This window comes from Saccopteryx bilineata, chromosome 1 (genome assembly GCF_036850765.1).
Source record: "Saccopteryx bilineata isolate mSacBil1 chromosome 1, mSacBil1_pri_phased_curated, whole genome shotgun sequence".
Classification (NCBI taxonomy): domain Eukaryota; kingdom Metazoa; phylum Chordata; class Mammalia; order Chiroptera; family Emballonuridae; genus Saccopteryx; species Saccopteryx bilineata.
This window is the reverse complement of record NC_089490.1, coordinates 148,939,401-148,954,612: the sequence shown is the minus strand read 5'-3', so window position 1 is coordinate 148,954,612 and position 15,212 is coordinate 148,939,401. Positions and strand designations below refer to the sequence as shown.

Sequence of the window (15,212 nt, the reverse complement as noted above, 5' to 3'; positions counted from 1 at the left end):
CACAAATAGCATAAACGGCAAATCAGTATCCCTTGCCACGAAAAATAGCAATCATTTAACATCTATTGGGCGCTAGCATTAGTATTTAGTGCTCCCGGTAATGTAGCAGGCAGATGCTAGCGTTATTATCACTTCACAGGGAGGAAACTGAAGCACGGAGAGGTTAAGCTACAAGCCCACCCGCACAGAGCTAGAGGGTGGCAGAGCTGGCGTTTGAAATACTGCAGGCGAGTTCCACGTGCCTCTATCCCAGTAGATAGATATCATATTTCTAGTTGGACACTATGACGGATGCACCATGAGGCCTGCGTTAAAGGGGGAAGAGCAAGTGGTGGAGAGCAGTCCCGCACTGAGACCACGCAATAGGACAGATGGAAGGGACAATGGAAAGGGGTAACGGGCCGAGCCCTCCTGGAGGTGCGCCCTCGCCCGATGCCCTGCCCCTCGCCCAAGGGCCCCGGGCACCTGCGGGAAGGGCGGGGAATCTCGGCTCCTTCTCCGCCGCGCCCTCTCCCCGCCTCCTTCCCGGGCGTCCCCAGGCTGCCCCCCATCCGACAGCCGCGATCCGGAGCCGAGGTGCCCGACAGCGGAGGCGCCCGAGGGTCCCTGACAGAGAAGGTTAGGCAGGGGCCGTCCCGGGCCCAGCCGCGGCCCCTCGCGCGCGGGCCTCACCACCTTGCCCGGAGCCTCCGTCCTGTCCCGGGCAGCCCCGCCCCGCGGCAAGAGCTAGCGAGGCTACACAGGGGCCAAGGTGAGCGCGCCGGCGGCGGCGACAGGAGGGCTGTTCAACGATGCCGGAGCTCGCAGGGGCGCTCCGGGCCTCGCACCGGGCTTCTAATGTCCTCGGCGCTGACCACGCGGCTAGGTGCGCCTAGCGCTACGGTCCCTGACCCCTCCCGGTAGCGATGACCAACACTACGATCGCTACTCTGGGGTTTCTCAGCTTGGCAACAGCAGCGGGACGGGGGAGGTGGGAGAGGCTCTTGTGCCAACCCAGCCACCGGAGGCCGGGGGCTGCGGGGACTTTTATTCTGACACAGCTGCCACCGGGCTCTGCTTAGTCATAGTGACCGCGCGCTTCGCGCCTCCCCCCGCGCGCAGCGATGGAGGCGCCCGGGCCTGGGCGACGGAGGCGGAGCCCGAGCGTGGCCATGGCGGGGTGAGTGAGTGGTCTGCGCCCGGGCTGCGGGCACGCCGGGCCGGGAGCGCTCCTGCGGCCTTGCCGGGGGCCAGGGACGCTGCCCCACTGGCCCGGTCTCCTTGGGGTCTCCGCGACCCGCGGAAGGCTAAGATAGCGCGGCTCGAGTCCTATCCTTTTGTTGGACGGTGCAACTCGCGGGGTGGCCCAGGAGCGACGCAATTAGGATGAGAGGCCCGGGGAGCGCCACTCAGGCGGAGGCCCGGGGACCCCGGGGCGATGAGGGGTTCGATCTGCGTCTTGGGGTTGGCAGTCAAGAAGCCCCGGTGGGATCACTTCCTCCCTTCTCTAGGCCTTGATGGCAGCTTAGGCGGGGCATGCGCAGTCCCCTACCTAGCACTTTTTATGTGCCCAGAGCCCAGGGGGCACCGCTGACAGACTGGCTAAGGACTGAGAGACAGGCCTGGAGCATTGGCGGGGGAGCAGCGGCCTGGGCTGGGTAGAGAAGGGTGCTCTGGTAGGCACTGTGGAGTGGGCAGCCAGCCAGCCACACGCTTTACTAACCCCTGCGCAGTGCCAGGTCCCAGGCTGGACGTGGGGGAGGCACATGAGAGGATGGGTATAACCCTGACCTATACAGTGCTCCCTGCCCTTCTGAAGCGTGGGACTGAGGGTCAGAAGGTTGGGTCACCCCTCAACAAGCAAGCAAAGATGCTTATTTCAGTTCCTGATAAGTGCAATGATGGAAAATAAACCTAAGAGGTGACTCTGAGGAGCTCCAGAAAGATAAGATGGAGAACCCTGGGAGCCTCTTGCAGGTCCCCCACCTGCTTTCCCAGCAGGACTTTTCAAAACACAACTTATGCGCCAGCTTTCCAGACTCCACAGGTTTCATGAAAACCCTCCTTTCTGTAGTCATTATCTGTCATTACACGCCTCCCTGATTCTCCAGATTTCCACACTCATTCTGCCTTTGAGCCTTTGCATTTGCTGTCCCCTCTGCAGGGAAAACTAACTCTCATCCCCACCCCATTTCATATGTTCATTCTTCTTGTCTCAGCTCCAACAGAGGCCTGGACTACCTCATTTAAAGTAACTTGTTCCCAAGTCACTCTGTCACAATGCTGTTGTCATTTTCTTCATGACTCAAATTTCTACTCAATTTTTGTTTGTTTTATCCATGACCATTCCTTCCCCACGTGTCAACTCCAGCACAGTATATGTCTGTCTTGGTCACTGCTGTGTCCCTGGTGCCTAGTACAGTGCCTGGCACACAGTAGCTGCTCAATAAATGTTGGTGAGGTAAATGAAAGAGTGAGCTGGACATGCTCTAGGAAGGAAGGGCCATCAAACCACTGGAACAGAATGAACGAAGGGAAGAGGTGAACATATGTTGACTGTGGAGGGTTTTGCAGGTCATTGATGAGTTTGGTTTTACTCTTCTTGCTATAGGGAGTTGTGGGGGGATTCTGAGCAAGGGAGGGACATTACTGTCATGTTTTAATAGGGACCCTTGAAGGGCTGGCAAGGCTGTGGGACATTTAGCAAGCACAAATGGAATCGGCTTCACCTGGGCTTGGCAAGGAAAACTGGTCTAGGTGTCACTTTATCTTTAAAAAGGAGGCCCGGCCCTAGGCCCTGCCCCCAGCCCTGTGCTCTCCCTCCTCCAGGCCCCTGAGTGTCAGTGGTGGTGTTGTCCCTTGTCACCTGGAACCCCATGCAGCTGGAACCCAGGCCTAGTGGGGCTGGGGCCCGAACCCGATTCCTGCCCCTGAGATCACAGCGCCCTGAGGGTGCAGGGGATACAGTGATGTACGCCTCCACCGAGTGCAAGGCTGAGGTGACACCCTCCCAGCATGGCAACCGCACCTTCAGTTACACGCTGGAGGATCATACCAAGCAGGCCTTTGGAATCATGAATGAGCTGCGGCTCAGCCAGCAGCTGTGTGATGTCACGCTGCAGGTCAAGTACCAGGATGCGCCAGCCGTACAGTTCATGGCCCACAAGGTGGTTCTGGCCTCATCCAGCCCTGTCTTCAAGGCCATGTTCACCAATGGGCTGCGGGAGCAGGGCATGGAGGTGGTGTCCATCGAGGGCATTCACCCCAAGGTCATGGAGCGTCTCATTGAGTTCGCCTACACAGCCTCCATCTCTATGGGTGAGAAGTGTGTACTCCATGTCATGAATGGTGCTGTCATGTACCAGATCGACAGCGTCGTCCGTGCCTGCAGCGACTTCCTTGTGCAGCAGCTGGACCCTAGCAATGCCATCGGCATTGCCAACTTCGCTGAGCAGATCGGCTGTGCCGAGCTGCACCAGCGTGCCCGCGAGTACATCTACATGCACTTTGGGGAGGTAAGTGAGGGAGCGGACCTGGAGCAAGCCTTGGGGGCAGTGTTAGAATGACGAGGGAAACGTGTACTTATCACCATCTCCCTTGTGATATGAGGGTGAAGGCAAAGGACTGGCAAAAAGTGGAGCTCTGAGCTTCTAGTTTACAAATCTAGGGCAACTCTGGGAAACAGATGAGGCAAGTGAGATGTTCATGGATATCTTGGACTCTGGTTTCTCTGGCGTACAGGGTGGAGACAGGGTGCAGCAAATATGATAGAAGCTCATCCCTGGGGTGTGTAGAGCAGGGCCCGACATTTCAGTCAGTCAGCAAATATTTATTGAACACCCATGGCATACTGCTGACTGCAAATGTGACCCTTAGACATGTTTTCTTTGATCCACAGTGTCATCCTTACATTCTTGGTTTCGGGTTTTTTGGGGGTTTTTTGTATTTTTTTTGAAGTTGGAAACAGGGAGGCAGTCAGACAGACTCCCGCATGTGCCCGACCGGGATCCACCCGGCATGCCCACCATGGGGCGACGCTCTGCCCATCTGAGGCGTTGCTCTGTTGCAACCAGAGCCATTCTAGCACCTGAGGCAGAGGCCATAGAGCCATCCTCAGCACCCGGGCCAACTTTGCTCCAATGGAGCCCTGGCTGCGGGAGGGGAAAAGAGAGACAGAGAGGAAGGAGAGGGTGAGGGGTGGAGAAGCAGATGGGCGCTTCTCCTGTGTGCCCTGGCCAGGAATTGAACCCGGAACTCCTGCACGCCAGGTCAACACTCTACCACTGAGCCCACCGGCCAGGACCCGGTTTTATTTTTAAGTGGAGGAAGTTGTGAACAGAAGAAATAAATGCTTGATGAGCCTTTGCTCTGGGCCAGCCTCTGTTCTAAGTGATTTCCATCCTTTAAATCACTGAATCTTCCTAACTATTCCAGAAGGAAGTATGCTTTGGAGGGCCTTCCTGGAAGTATTCAACATCCTCCTTCAGTGGCTGGGACCAGCTGGGATACTCACTAGGCTGGTCACCATTTCTCTTCTTCACTCTACACTCTACACTGGTAGGGTTGACCAGTTGTCCCAAGGAACTCTGGTATCAGTCCTAGGACTGATGGCTTCTAGAAAGGTGGTCTGTGAGCCGGGCTCTTCCACTGGCCTGCATGATGTTTGTTTGAAGGGATTGCATGGGCTTGGGGCACCAAAACAGTTGTAACTGGCTGATGTGGGGTCTAATTATATAGACCACTGCCTGACTAGGAAAAGTTGCCCAGAGCCCTGTATGCCCTAGGAGTAGCCCTATTATGGCTACTAATATAATCCCTTTACAGAGGAGGAAAACGAAGGCATGGAACATCTCAGATATTTGCCCAAAGTCATCCAGTTAGAAAGTAGTTAGCCAAAATTACAACTCAGGCTGCTTTCTTTAGAGCCTGCACTTTTTTCCCTAGAATATTCTATCGCTATTCCTTAATCCTTTTTAGTCAACCTGCCCTTTTGAGAAAATATTTCATTAAAAAAAAAAAAGGCCCTGGTTCATTGGCTCAGTGGATAGAGCATCAGCCCGGCATGCGGATGTCCCCTTTTCCACCCCCAGTCAGGGCACACATGAGAAATGACCATTTGCTTCTCTTCCTCGCCCTCTACCCCTTCTCTCTCTCTTCCCTTCTCACAGCTAGTGGCTCGATTGGCTTGAGTGTCCGCCCTGGGCACTGAGGATAGCTCGGTTGATTCGAGCATTGGCCTGTCGGGGGTTGCTTGGTGAATCCCAGTTGGGCTGCATGCAGGATTCAGTCTCGCTATCTCCTCTCCTCTTGCTAAAAAAAAAAAAAAAGAAAAAAGAAAAAGTTAACATTCTTGTAGCTCAAACAAAACGTGATACAAAAAGATACATGGTATACTGTGTCTTTACCTGTTTACCTGAGTACTTATGTACTCCATGCCTGCCTGGCACATAGTATTAAATTATTTAATGCTGACGACCAATGAGGTTCATACTATTCAAATTCCCATATTACAGATGAAGAAACTGAGATTGTCAGAGGCAGGTTGAGTGACTTGCCTAAGATCATACTACCAGATGAATATTAAGGGGAAACACAGGAGTCACACTAATGCCCTCTGCAGGTGGCCAAGCAAGAGGAGTTTTTCAATCTGTCCCACTGTCAGCTGGTGACCCTCATCAGCCGAGATGATCTGAATGTGCGCTGCGAGTCTGAGGTCTTCCATGCCTGTATCAACTGGGTCAAGTACGACTGTGAGCAACGACGCTTCTACATACAGGCGCTACTGCGGGCTGTGCGCTGTCATTCGCTCACGCCCCACTTCCTGCAGATGCAGTTGCAGAAGTGCGAGATCTTGCAGTCGGACTCACGCTGTAAGGACTACCTGGTCAAGATCTTCCAGGAGCTCACCCTGCACAAGCCCACACAGGTGATGCCCTGCCGGGCACCCAAAGTGGGCCGGCTCATCTACACTGCTGGTGGCTACTTCCGCCAGTCACTCAGCTACCTGGAGGCTTACAATCCCAGTGATGGCACGTGGCTCCGGTTGGCAGACCTGCAGGTACCTCGTAGTGGCCTGGCAGGCTGCGTGGTGGGCGGGCTGCTGTATGCTGTGGGCGGCCGGAACAACTCACCAGAGGGCAACACCGACTCCAGTGCCCTGGACTGCTACAACCCCATGACCAACCAGTGGTCACCATGTGCACCCATGAGCATGCCACGAAACCGAATCGGGGTTGGGGTCATCGATGGGCACATCTATGCTGTTGGTGGCTCCCATGGCTGCATTCACCATAACAGTGTGGAGAGGTGAGTGGCAGGGCCGGAAGGGGTGGGCTCAGAGGATTCCATAGCCAACAGGACCCAAGCTATTGGCAGTTCATGAGTCCCCTATTGTTGAGTGCCTATCTCTGCACCCTGCTTTCAGGGAGTTAAAGCTAAACTCAGGAGATTTATGGTGGTAACTTTGGATGATGTGTCTGGGCCTGTGAACTGCTAACAGGGCCATTACAAAACCAATACAACTCCTTTGTGCAGATTTGGGAAAAGTTCCTTAGTTTGAAACTATTGCAATATTCTAACTTATTAAAACATAACCCCTCACTGTCATGTTCCCCCAAAATTGTAACAAACAGATGTAAGATGTCTGGTATGTGGAAAGTCCCCCCTTAGATGTGGTGCCCTTGTGCAAAACACAGCCTGTCCAGCTGTGTATAATGACCCTATGTTTAGAGGCCAAGCATTTTGGGCTTTTGACTTCTATGTATCCTCGTCCTTTGCCTTCTCTTCTTCCAGAACTGTGATTCAGGATATAGTTCTCACCTGGAGAACCTGTTAAATTCCCTGGCCCACTGCTGAAGATGCGGAGATCTGGCATTAGTGGGTGGGTTTGGAGCAAGGCTGGGGAATGAGAATTTTAAACAAACATGTGGTCTGTGAATAGGATGATGGGATGATGCATCACCCTTAATAGGGCTCTTTTGAGAGAAAAGGGGACATTATTATTTACTCTAGGAGCACAGGCACAGGCATGAACTGGAATTGCCCAAGCCCACTTCTGAGATAACACTGAGAAAAACCATCCTATGAGGTAGCCTAGTTGTTAAAATTGAGGATCTGGTGTCCAAGAGGGCTGGGTTTGATCCTAGCTCCACTGCTTCTTTGGTGTCCCTGATGTACCATTTCACTCTTCTGTGTCTCCATCTTATCATTTTTGAAGAGGAGTAGACAATAATGAGGACCTCTTGCCCCATCAGGCTGGGGCGTTAGTGAGATAACACACATAAGACTCAGCACAGGGTCTGGCAGTGGTATGATGAAGCCACCAGGGGCCAACAGATGTGTGTGTATGTGACCTTGAGCACATGACAGCTGCTAACCTCTGTTTCCTTATCTGGAAAAGGAGCTACTGATAACTTGTACCTTGGAGAACAATTATGAGGATTAAAGAGCTAGTACGCAAAGAGCTAGCAGAATATTGGGCCTTAGTAAGTGTTCCTTGAGGGTCAGCTCTGATTGCCTTTGTCACTGTTGTTATGCCCTTGCAGGTATGAGCCAGAGCGGGATGAGTGGCACTTGGTGGCCCCAATGCTGACTCGAAGGATCGGGGTGGGAGTGGCTGTTCTCAACCGGCTGCTCTATGCTGTTGGGGGCTTTGACGGGACGAACCGCCTTAACTCAGCCGAGTGTTACTATCCAGAGAGAGATGAGTGGCGAATGATCACACCCATGAACACCATCCGAAGTGGGGCAGGTGGGTGGGAGCTGGGGGAGGGGGACTATGGAGGAATACCCTGCCAGGACCCGAAGTGAAACTTGACCAGGCCTAGGTGAGGCCTCTTGTTTCCACCTTGAGTAATCCTGTGGAACACACAGGAAAGCTAGATTCTGACAGAATTCAAGCTCCTCTTTCCTGGCTTAGTTTCTTAAGTGTCCTTTGTAAGAGGGAGAAAAGGAGGGTCCCCCAAGGAGGTGGTGGCTGGGGCCCCAAGGCCAGGCCCCGGAGTCACCCCCACTTCATGGTGTGGTTTAGGAGTCTGTGTCCTGCACAACTGTATCTATGCTGCGGGGGGCTACGATGGTCAGGACCAGCTGAACAGTGTGGAGCGCTACAACGTGGAGACAGAAACGTGGACTTTCGTAGCGTCCATGAAGCATCGGCGAAGTGCCCTGGGGATTACTGTGCACCAGGGGAGAATCTACGTTCTTGGTGAGGCCCTGGGCTGGGGACCTGGGTGGAAAGGCTGATTAATTAGTCTCATCTTTGGGGAGCAGGCTCAAATCACAATAGGAAGGCTTCTTGTGGTTTCTTCGTCTTTCCCCCGCTCTTCGAGGCAGTGACCATCCACTCTGCTCTCCCTGCAGGAGGCTATGATGGCCACATGTTCCTAGACAGTGTGGAGTGTTACGACCCAGACACGGACACCTGGAGCGAGGTGACCTCCATGACATCCGGCCGGAGTGGGGTGGGCGTTGCTGTCACCATGGAGCCCTGCCGGAAGCAGATTGATCAGCAGAACTGTACCTGTTGAGCCACTTATCCTTGGGCAAAAAATGGTCCCATCAAGATTATTGTCATTTTTGTACAAAAACAGGAACAAAATAAAAGCAACAGAGCAAATGGCTGTCCTGAGGCTGGAATGCCTCAGTTTTAAAATGACTTCTCAAAAGAAAAGAAGACCAGAGTGGGAACCCATGAGCCCGTTAGGATAGTTCCAGGACTGTCCAAGAGAGTGCCCGGGCCGGGGGGGGGGGGTTACTAGAAGGGTGGGCTCTTGGGGGAGAAAACCCCACACCCACTACCCAAGACTAGGCCTGGAGCCCACACCAGTAGCCGCCACCCCCCTTTGGGGTGAAAGCAGGTGCTGAGGTCAGGCTGATTTTTGTTCCCTGTGTCTTTGTAATTGGTTCCTAGAGGCCTGGGAAGGAGCCAACTGAGGCCTTGGGGGTGAGACCCTTCTGGAGGTGTGGACCCAGGATGGGCCTGTACATAGAAACCCCTGGATATCTTTGCCCTGACATTTTGTTGATAAGTAACCCTGTAACTTTCCAATGAAAATAAAGAACAAACTAACCAGTGTCTTCTACCTGGACTCTCAGCACAAGATCTCAAACCTGGGGACAAAAAAGACTCTTCTCCTGAAATGCACTCAAGTCTATGATTTAGGTCTTAGAATTGAAACCAGTTTGCTATCTCTACCCATTACCTATTGATATGTAGGGCATCTTTTTCCCAATTGGCAAGACACACAGGGCTCGCTTTGTCACTTTGAGCTGCTTTGAAGACAATGACCTAACTCTGACACATCTCCCTGGGCTACAAGAGGTTTATTTTATATGTGGGCACAATTTATATTAGTTTTTAAAGAAATATATTTTCAAATGTTTATTTATTGATTTTAGAGAGAAAGTAAAGGAGAGAGAGAGAGAGAGATAGAAAAATCAATCTGCCCTGGCCGGTTGGCTCAGCGGTAGAGCATCGGCCTGGCGTGCGGGGGACCCGGGTTCGATTCCCGGCCAGGGCACACAGGAGAAGCGCCCATTTGCTTCTCCACCCCCCCTCCTTCCTCTCTGTCTCTCTCTTCTCCTCCCGCAGCCAAGGCTCCATTGGAGCAAAAAGATGGCCCGGGCACTGGGGATGGCTCCTTGGCCGCTGCCCCAGGCGCTAGAGTGGCTCTGGTCGCGGCAGAGCGACGCCCCGGAGGGGCAGACATCGCCCCCTGGTGGGCAGAGCATCGCTCCTGGTGGGCGTGCCGGGTGGATCCCGGTCGGGCCCATGCGGGAGTCTGTCTGACTGTCTCTCCTCGTTTCCAGCTTCAGAAAAATACAAAAAAAAAAAAAAAAGAAAAAAAAAGAAAAATCAATCTGTTCCTGTATGTGCCCCGACCAAGGACAAACCAGCAACCTCTGCTCTTCGGGACTATGCTCTAACCAACTGAGCTGCCTGGCCAGGGCTGCACAATTTATAATCTAAAGCAAACTACCCCCAACATGCTTTTCACATTCGGTGAAAATCTACCTGGTCATTTTAGTGCACTTGGGTAACACAGACTGAGCCTTTTCTTTTACTGAAGTGTCTGATAAGTAAAAGGACAAAAGGGGTTCTTGGGAATATTCTTAGATGAAGGGCTTAATAGCCTGGTCTCTTCTGAACATTATGTGTGAAGACAGTATGTGATCTGAATCTTCTGCCAGTAAACTCTATTCATGGGCAGCAAAGAAGAGAAAAATGAAGTATGGTCTCGACTACAGGGACACCACAGAGATGCTGTGGTTTGCTTCTAGACCACCAAAGTAAAGTAAGTCACAACAATTTTGCTGGTGGAGGATCTTGTCTTCAATTTGTAAAAAATGCAAACCAATGAAATGCAATGAAGGGAAGCACAATAAACAAGTTGTGCCTGTGTTGGGGAATTTACAGGTTTTTCCAAGTACTAGCTTAGGAAGGGAACACTGATTCCTCCCCCTCCGAGGAAAACCTGGCACCTCCTCCCATCTCTGCAGCTTCACTCACTGAATTCACCTAAAGGCTACCTTAGTTGTGCCCTGGTTCTCCAGTCCTGGTCCAAGGGTTGCATGGAACAAGGAAATAAATCTATGCCGGTTGCATTGAATGGATGAGGGAGGACTAGGAATTGTAAACTTAATACCTGGGTAGACTTTTAGCATTTGTGAAGTGTTTCAACTCATTATTTGGTCTTCAGTAGTGCTCTGAGCTATAAAGCATAAGCTTGAGTTGTTTACAGATAAGAAATGGAGGCTCAGCTTGAGCAGGTGGTGGCGCAGTAGATAGAGCGTAGAACCAGAATGTTGGAGGACCCAGGTTCGAAACCCCGAGGTCGCCAACTTGAGTGCGGGCTCAGCTGGCTTGAGCACGGGCTCAGGAGCTTAAGCGTGGGGTCACTGGCTTGAGCATGGGATCATAGACATGACCCTATGGTTGCTGGCTTGAGCCCAAAGGTCACTGGCTTGAAGCCCAAGGTTGCTGGCTTGAGCCCAAGGTCACTGACTTGAGGAAGGGGTCACTTGCTCTGCTGTAGTCCCCTGGTCAATGCACATATGAGAAAGCAATCAATGAACAAGCAATACACGAACAACTAAGATGCTGCAACAAAGAATTGATGCTTCTCATCTCTCTCCCTTCCTGTCTGTCTGTCCCTATCTGTACCTTTCTCTGTCTTTCTCTCTGTCACACACACACACACACACACACACACACACACACACACACAAAAGAATAGTGTCACAGAAGCCAAATGGAGAAAAAGTTGAACACAAAATCTGTTAAGGAACAACACTATGTAGTGCAAAGAGGTTCAGAAAAATAGAGACCTTCAAATGCCCACTGGATTTGGCAATTGGGAAGTAACCTTCCCGAGGACCATTTTGGAAGAATAGTGAAGGTAGAACAATAGATTCTTTTGATAAATATTGAGTGCCTCCTTAGAAAAGGCACTGTTGCTGGCACCTGACCAGGCAGTGGCACAATGGATAGAGCGTCGGACTGGGATGAGGAGGACCGAGGTTCAAGATCCCAAGGTCGCCAGCTTGATCGCGAGCTCATCTGGTTTGAGCAAAGCTCACCAGCTTGAACCCAAGTTCACTGGCTCGAGCAAGGGGTTTCTCGGTCTGCTGAAGGCCCGCGGTCAAGGCACATATAAAAAAGCAAGCAATGAACAGCTAAGGTGTCGCAACGAAAAACTAATGATTGATGCTTCTCATCTCTCTCTGTTCCTGTCTGTCTGTCTCTGTCTGTCCCTCTCTCTGACTCTCTCTCTGTCTCTGTAAAAAAAAAAAAAAAAGGCACTGTTCCCAAAGAGACAACACTGAGTCAATGAAGGAAGCTAAGGAAGGGAACATTTCTTTGAGATGTCTGTGTGAGGCACAGAAAGATCAAATGATAGCTACAAGGGAGCAAAGGGCTCATGGGGGTTTGGAGTTCTGCTGTTAATATTCAGAAGAGCCTGGCCTGTGCTGGTGCAGTGAATATAGTGTTCACCTGGAATGCTGAGGTCATCAGTTTGAAACTCTGGGCTTGCCCAGTCAAGGCACATACATGAAGCAACTATTACAAGTTGATGTTTCCTGCTCCTCCCCCACCTTTTTTTTCTCTCTCTCCATCCTCTCCCTAAAATCAATAAATAAAATCTTTTAAAAATACTCAGAAGACACCATATTTATCAGCTGAGGGGAAGTTCCAGTATAGAAAGAGATAATGGTCTGAAAAGGTGGTGGCGCAATGGATAGAGTGTCTACCAGTGATGCTGAGGACCCAGGTTCAAAACACTGAGGTCGCTGGCTTGAGTGCAGGTTCAGTAGCTTGATCACAGGATCTACGGCTTGAGTGTAGGATCACAGACATGACCCCATGGTTGCTGGCTTGAGCCCAAAGGTCACTGGCTTGAGCCCAAAGGTCACTGGCTCAGGGTCACTCGATCAGGGCACATATGAGAAGTAATCAATGAACAACTAAAGTGCCACAACTATGACTTAATGATTCTCATCTCTCTCCCTTCCTGTCTGTCTGTCTCTTTCTCCTTAAAAAAAGAAAGAAAGGTAATGAAGATGAAGGTGAAAGACAGGATGAACTCATAGTGAGCAAGTATTATATATACCTACTCTTAATTAACTAAATACTAAGTTAACTTTCAGTGAAAGGCAATGTAGTTCTGGATGTTTGGAGTCCCTTGCTTGTACAATACATTGTGCCTTGAGTCTTTGGGAGTGTATTCAGTTTTCAAAATATAAACGTTAGAGGAAATCTATATATTAGAGAAGATAGAATTTAAGAAAATAAATAAAATAATACACTAGAGTCAATAGACTAGGGCTGAGACCCATATCTAATACTTAGTTAAAATCTTCTCTGTGCCTCACTTTCCTTCATCTGTAAAATGGTGATAATAACAGTAACTAGCACCTGGCAAATACAGTAAGAACACAGTAAATATAGTGTTACTGACTTGGAATGAGGTAAGTACTGAAAACCTGAGATGCTAACTTTAATCTGATTTATCAAGATTGTTAAAGTTAGCCTGACCAGGTGGTGGCACAGTGGATAGAGTGTCGGACTGGGATGCAGAGGACCAGGTTTGAAACCTCGAGGTCGCCAACTTGAGCGTGGGCTCATCTGCTTTGAGCAAGGCTCACTAGTTTGAGCCCAAGGTCGCTGGCTTGAGCAAGGTGTCACTCAGTCTGCTGTAGCCCCCTCGTCAAGGAACATATGAGAAAGCAATCAACAAACAGCTAAGGTGCCACAACGAAGAACTGATGCTTCTCATCTCTGTCCCTATCTGACCCTCTCTCTGTCTCTCTCTGTCTGTGACACACACACAAAAAAAGATTGTTAAAGTTAGAATAATAATGATAACATTTAGTGTCCTAATATCAATTTACCTGGTTCCTTCTAATTACTTTTAATTAATCTCCAGGGAAAAAATCAATACTTCCAACAGTTTTGTAGCTCCCTGTGACTCCCAGGGCTGATACCGTAATTTAGGTCTAAAAGGAGTGCAGCACCCTCTTGTGGGCCATTGTATGAAAAGAGGAACTATTTCCAGAGAAGGAAACTTAGAAAAGGAACAAGATTGGATGGGTGCCAGGGTGTAGAACGACCTTGACCTTGACTTGTATTTTTTTTTAAAGAAATTAAAATTTTTGTTTTTTAAAGATTGATTTTAGAGAGAAAGGAAGTGGGGGGGGAGAGAGAGAGAAAGAAACTGATTTGCTTTTCCCACTGATTTATGCAGCCATTGGTCAATTCTTGTATGTGCCCTGACCAGGGATCGAACCCACAACCTTGGCTCAGGGTGATGACACTCTAACCAACTGAGCAACCCAGCCAGGATGACTTTGACTAGTTCTTATCTTTCTTTTAGATTTTTTTTTTTAACAGGGACAGAGAGAGAGAGTCAGATAGAGGGATAGATAGAAACAGACAGGAATGGAGAGAGATGAGAAGCATCAATCATCAGTTTGTTTTTTGTTTGTTTGTTTGTTTTTTCATTTTTCTGAAGCTGGAAACAGGGAGAGACAGTCAGACAGACTCCCGCATGCGCCCGACTGGGATCCACCCGGCACGCCCACCATGGGGCCATGCTCTGCCATCCAGGGGGCGATGCTCTGCCCATCCTGGGCGTCGCCATGTTGCGATCAGAGCCACTCTAGCGCCTGGGGCAGAGGCCAGAGAGCCATCCCCAGCGCCCGGGCCATCTTTGCTCCAATGGAGCCTTGGCTGCGGGAGGGGAAGAGAGAGACAGAGAGGAAAGCGCAGCGGAGGGGTGGAGAAGCAAATGTGCGCTTTTCCTGTGTGCCCTGGCTGGGAATCGAACCCGGGTCCTCCGCACGCTAGGCCGACGCTCTACCGCTGAGCCAACCGGCCAGGGCCAATCATCAGTTTTTTGTTGCGACGCCGTAGTTGTTCATTGATTGCTTTCTCATATGTGCCATGACCGCGGGCCTTCAGCAGACTGAGTAACCCCCTGCTCGAGCCAGTGACCTTGGGTCCATGCTAGTGAGCTTTTTGCTCAAGCCAGATGAGCCCGCGCTCAAGCTGGCAACCTTGGAGTCTCGAACCTAGGTCCTTCCGCATCCCAGTCTGATGCTCCGTCCATTGAGCCACCGCCTGGTCAGGCACTTTTTTAGATTTTTGTTTATTCATCTTAGAGAGGAGAAAGAGAGATAAGGCAGAAGGAGCAGACAGGAATGGAGAGAGATGAGAAGCATCAATTCTCATATGCACCTTGACCAGGGAAGCCAGAGTTTCAGATTGGTGACCTCAGTGTTCCAAGTCAACACTTCATTCACTATGCCACCACAGGTCAGACCTGTTCTTATTTTTTAAATTTCCATTCTTCAAAACTTGTGGGCAAAATATATTTTTAATAAATCCAATACATCTGCAAATGCATCCCAGAAGCTTTCTATTTATAGGACTTCTGCCTTTTGTACATTCACTCCTCAGGATTGTAACTTTTTTAAAATTTTTAAAAATTTTTAAAAATTTTTTTTATTTATTTATTCATTTTTAGAGAGGAGAGAGACGAGAGAGAGACAGAGAGAGAGAAGGGGGGAGGAGCAGGAAGCATCAACTCCCATATGTGCCTTGACCAGGCAAGCCCAGGGTTTCAAACCGGCAACCTCAGCATTTCCAGGTCGACGCTTTATCCACTGCGCCACCACAGGTCAGGCAAAATTTTTTTATTTTTTACAGAGACAGAGAGAGAGAGAGAGTCAGA

At 50.4% G+C, this 15,212-nt stretch overlaps 1 protein-coding gene across 4 annotated transcripts; it reads left to right on the top strand.

Moving 5' to 3' along the window:
- Window positions 1-266: 266 nt before the first annotated feature.
- KEAP1 (kelch like ECH associated protein 1) lies at window positions 267-9,062 on the top strand. Of its 4 annotated transcripts, XM_066273196.1 has the most exons (7): window positions 447-751; window positions 1,062-1,159; window positions 2,809-3,494; window positions 5,600-6,285; window positions 7,524-7,729; window positions 8,009-8,185; window positions 8,341-9,062. In XM_066273196.1, exons 3-7 carry the CDS (start codon window positions 2,856-2,858, stop codon window positions 8,505-8,507), a joined length of 1,875 nt encoding a protein of 624 aa, XP_066129293.1. In that variant the 5' UTR covers window positions 447-751; window positions 1,062-1,159; window positions 2,809-2,855; the 3' UTR covers window positions 8,508-9,062. The 4 variants fall into 4 exon arrangements, with proteins under 4 accessions (XP_066129311.1, XP_066129302.1, XP_066129293.1 ...); XM_066273214.1 differs by lacking the exons at window positions 447-751; window positions 1,062-1,159 and adding an exon at window positions 267-417; XM_066273205.1 differs by lacking the exon at window positions 1,062-1,159 and having other exon boundaries at window positions 446-751.
- The last annotated feature ends 6,150 nt before the right edge of the window (window positions 9,063-15,212 follow it).

Bases quoted from the DNA above. Each gene is read 5' to 3' on its own strand.
- KEAP1 (XM_066273214.1), top strand. From the start codon at position 2,856: ATGCAGCTGGAACCCAGGCCTAGTGGGGCTGGGGCCCGAACCCGATTC. The intron at 3,495-5,599 runs GTAAGTGAGGGA...TGCCCTCTGCAG, and splicing joins TCTACATGCACTTTGGGGAG to GTGGCCAAGCAAGAGGAGTT. The intron at 7,730-8,008 runs GTGGGTGGGAGC...GGTGTGGTTTAG, and splicing joins CACCATCCGAAGTGGGGCAG to GAGTCTGTGTCCTGCACAAC.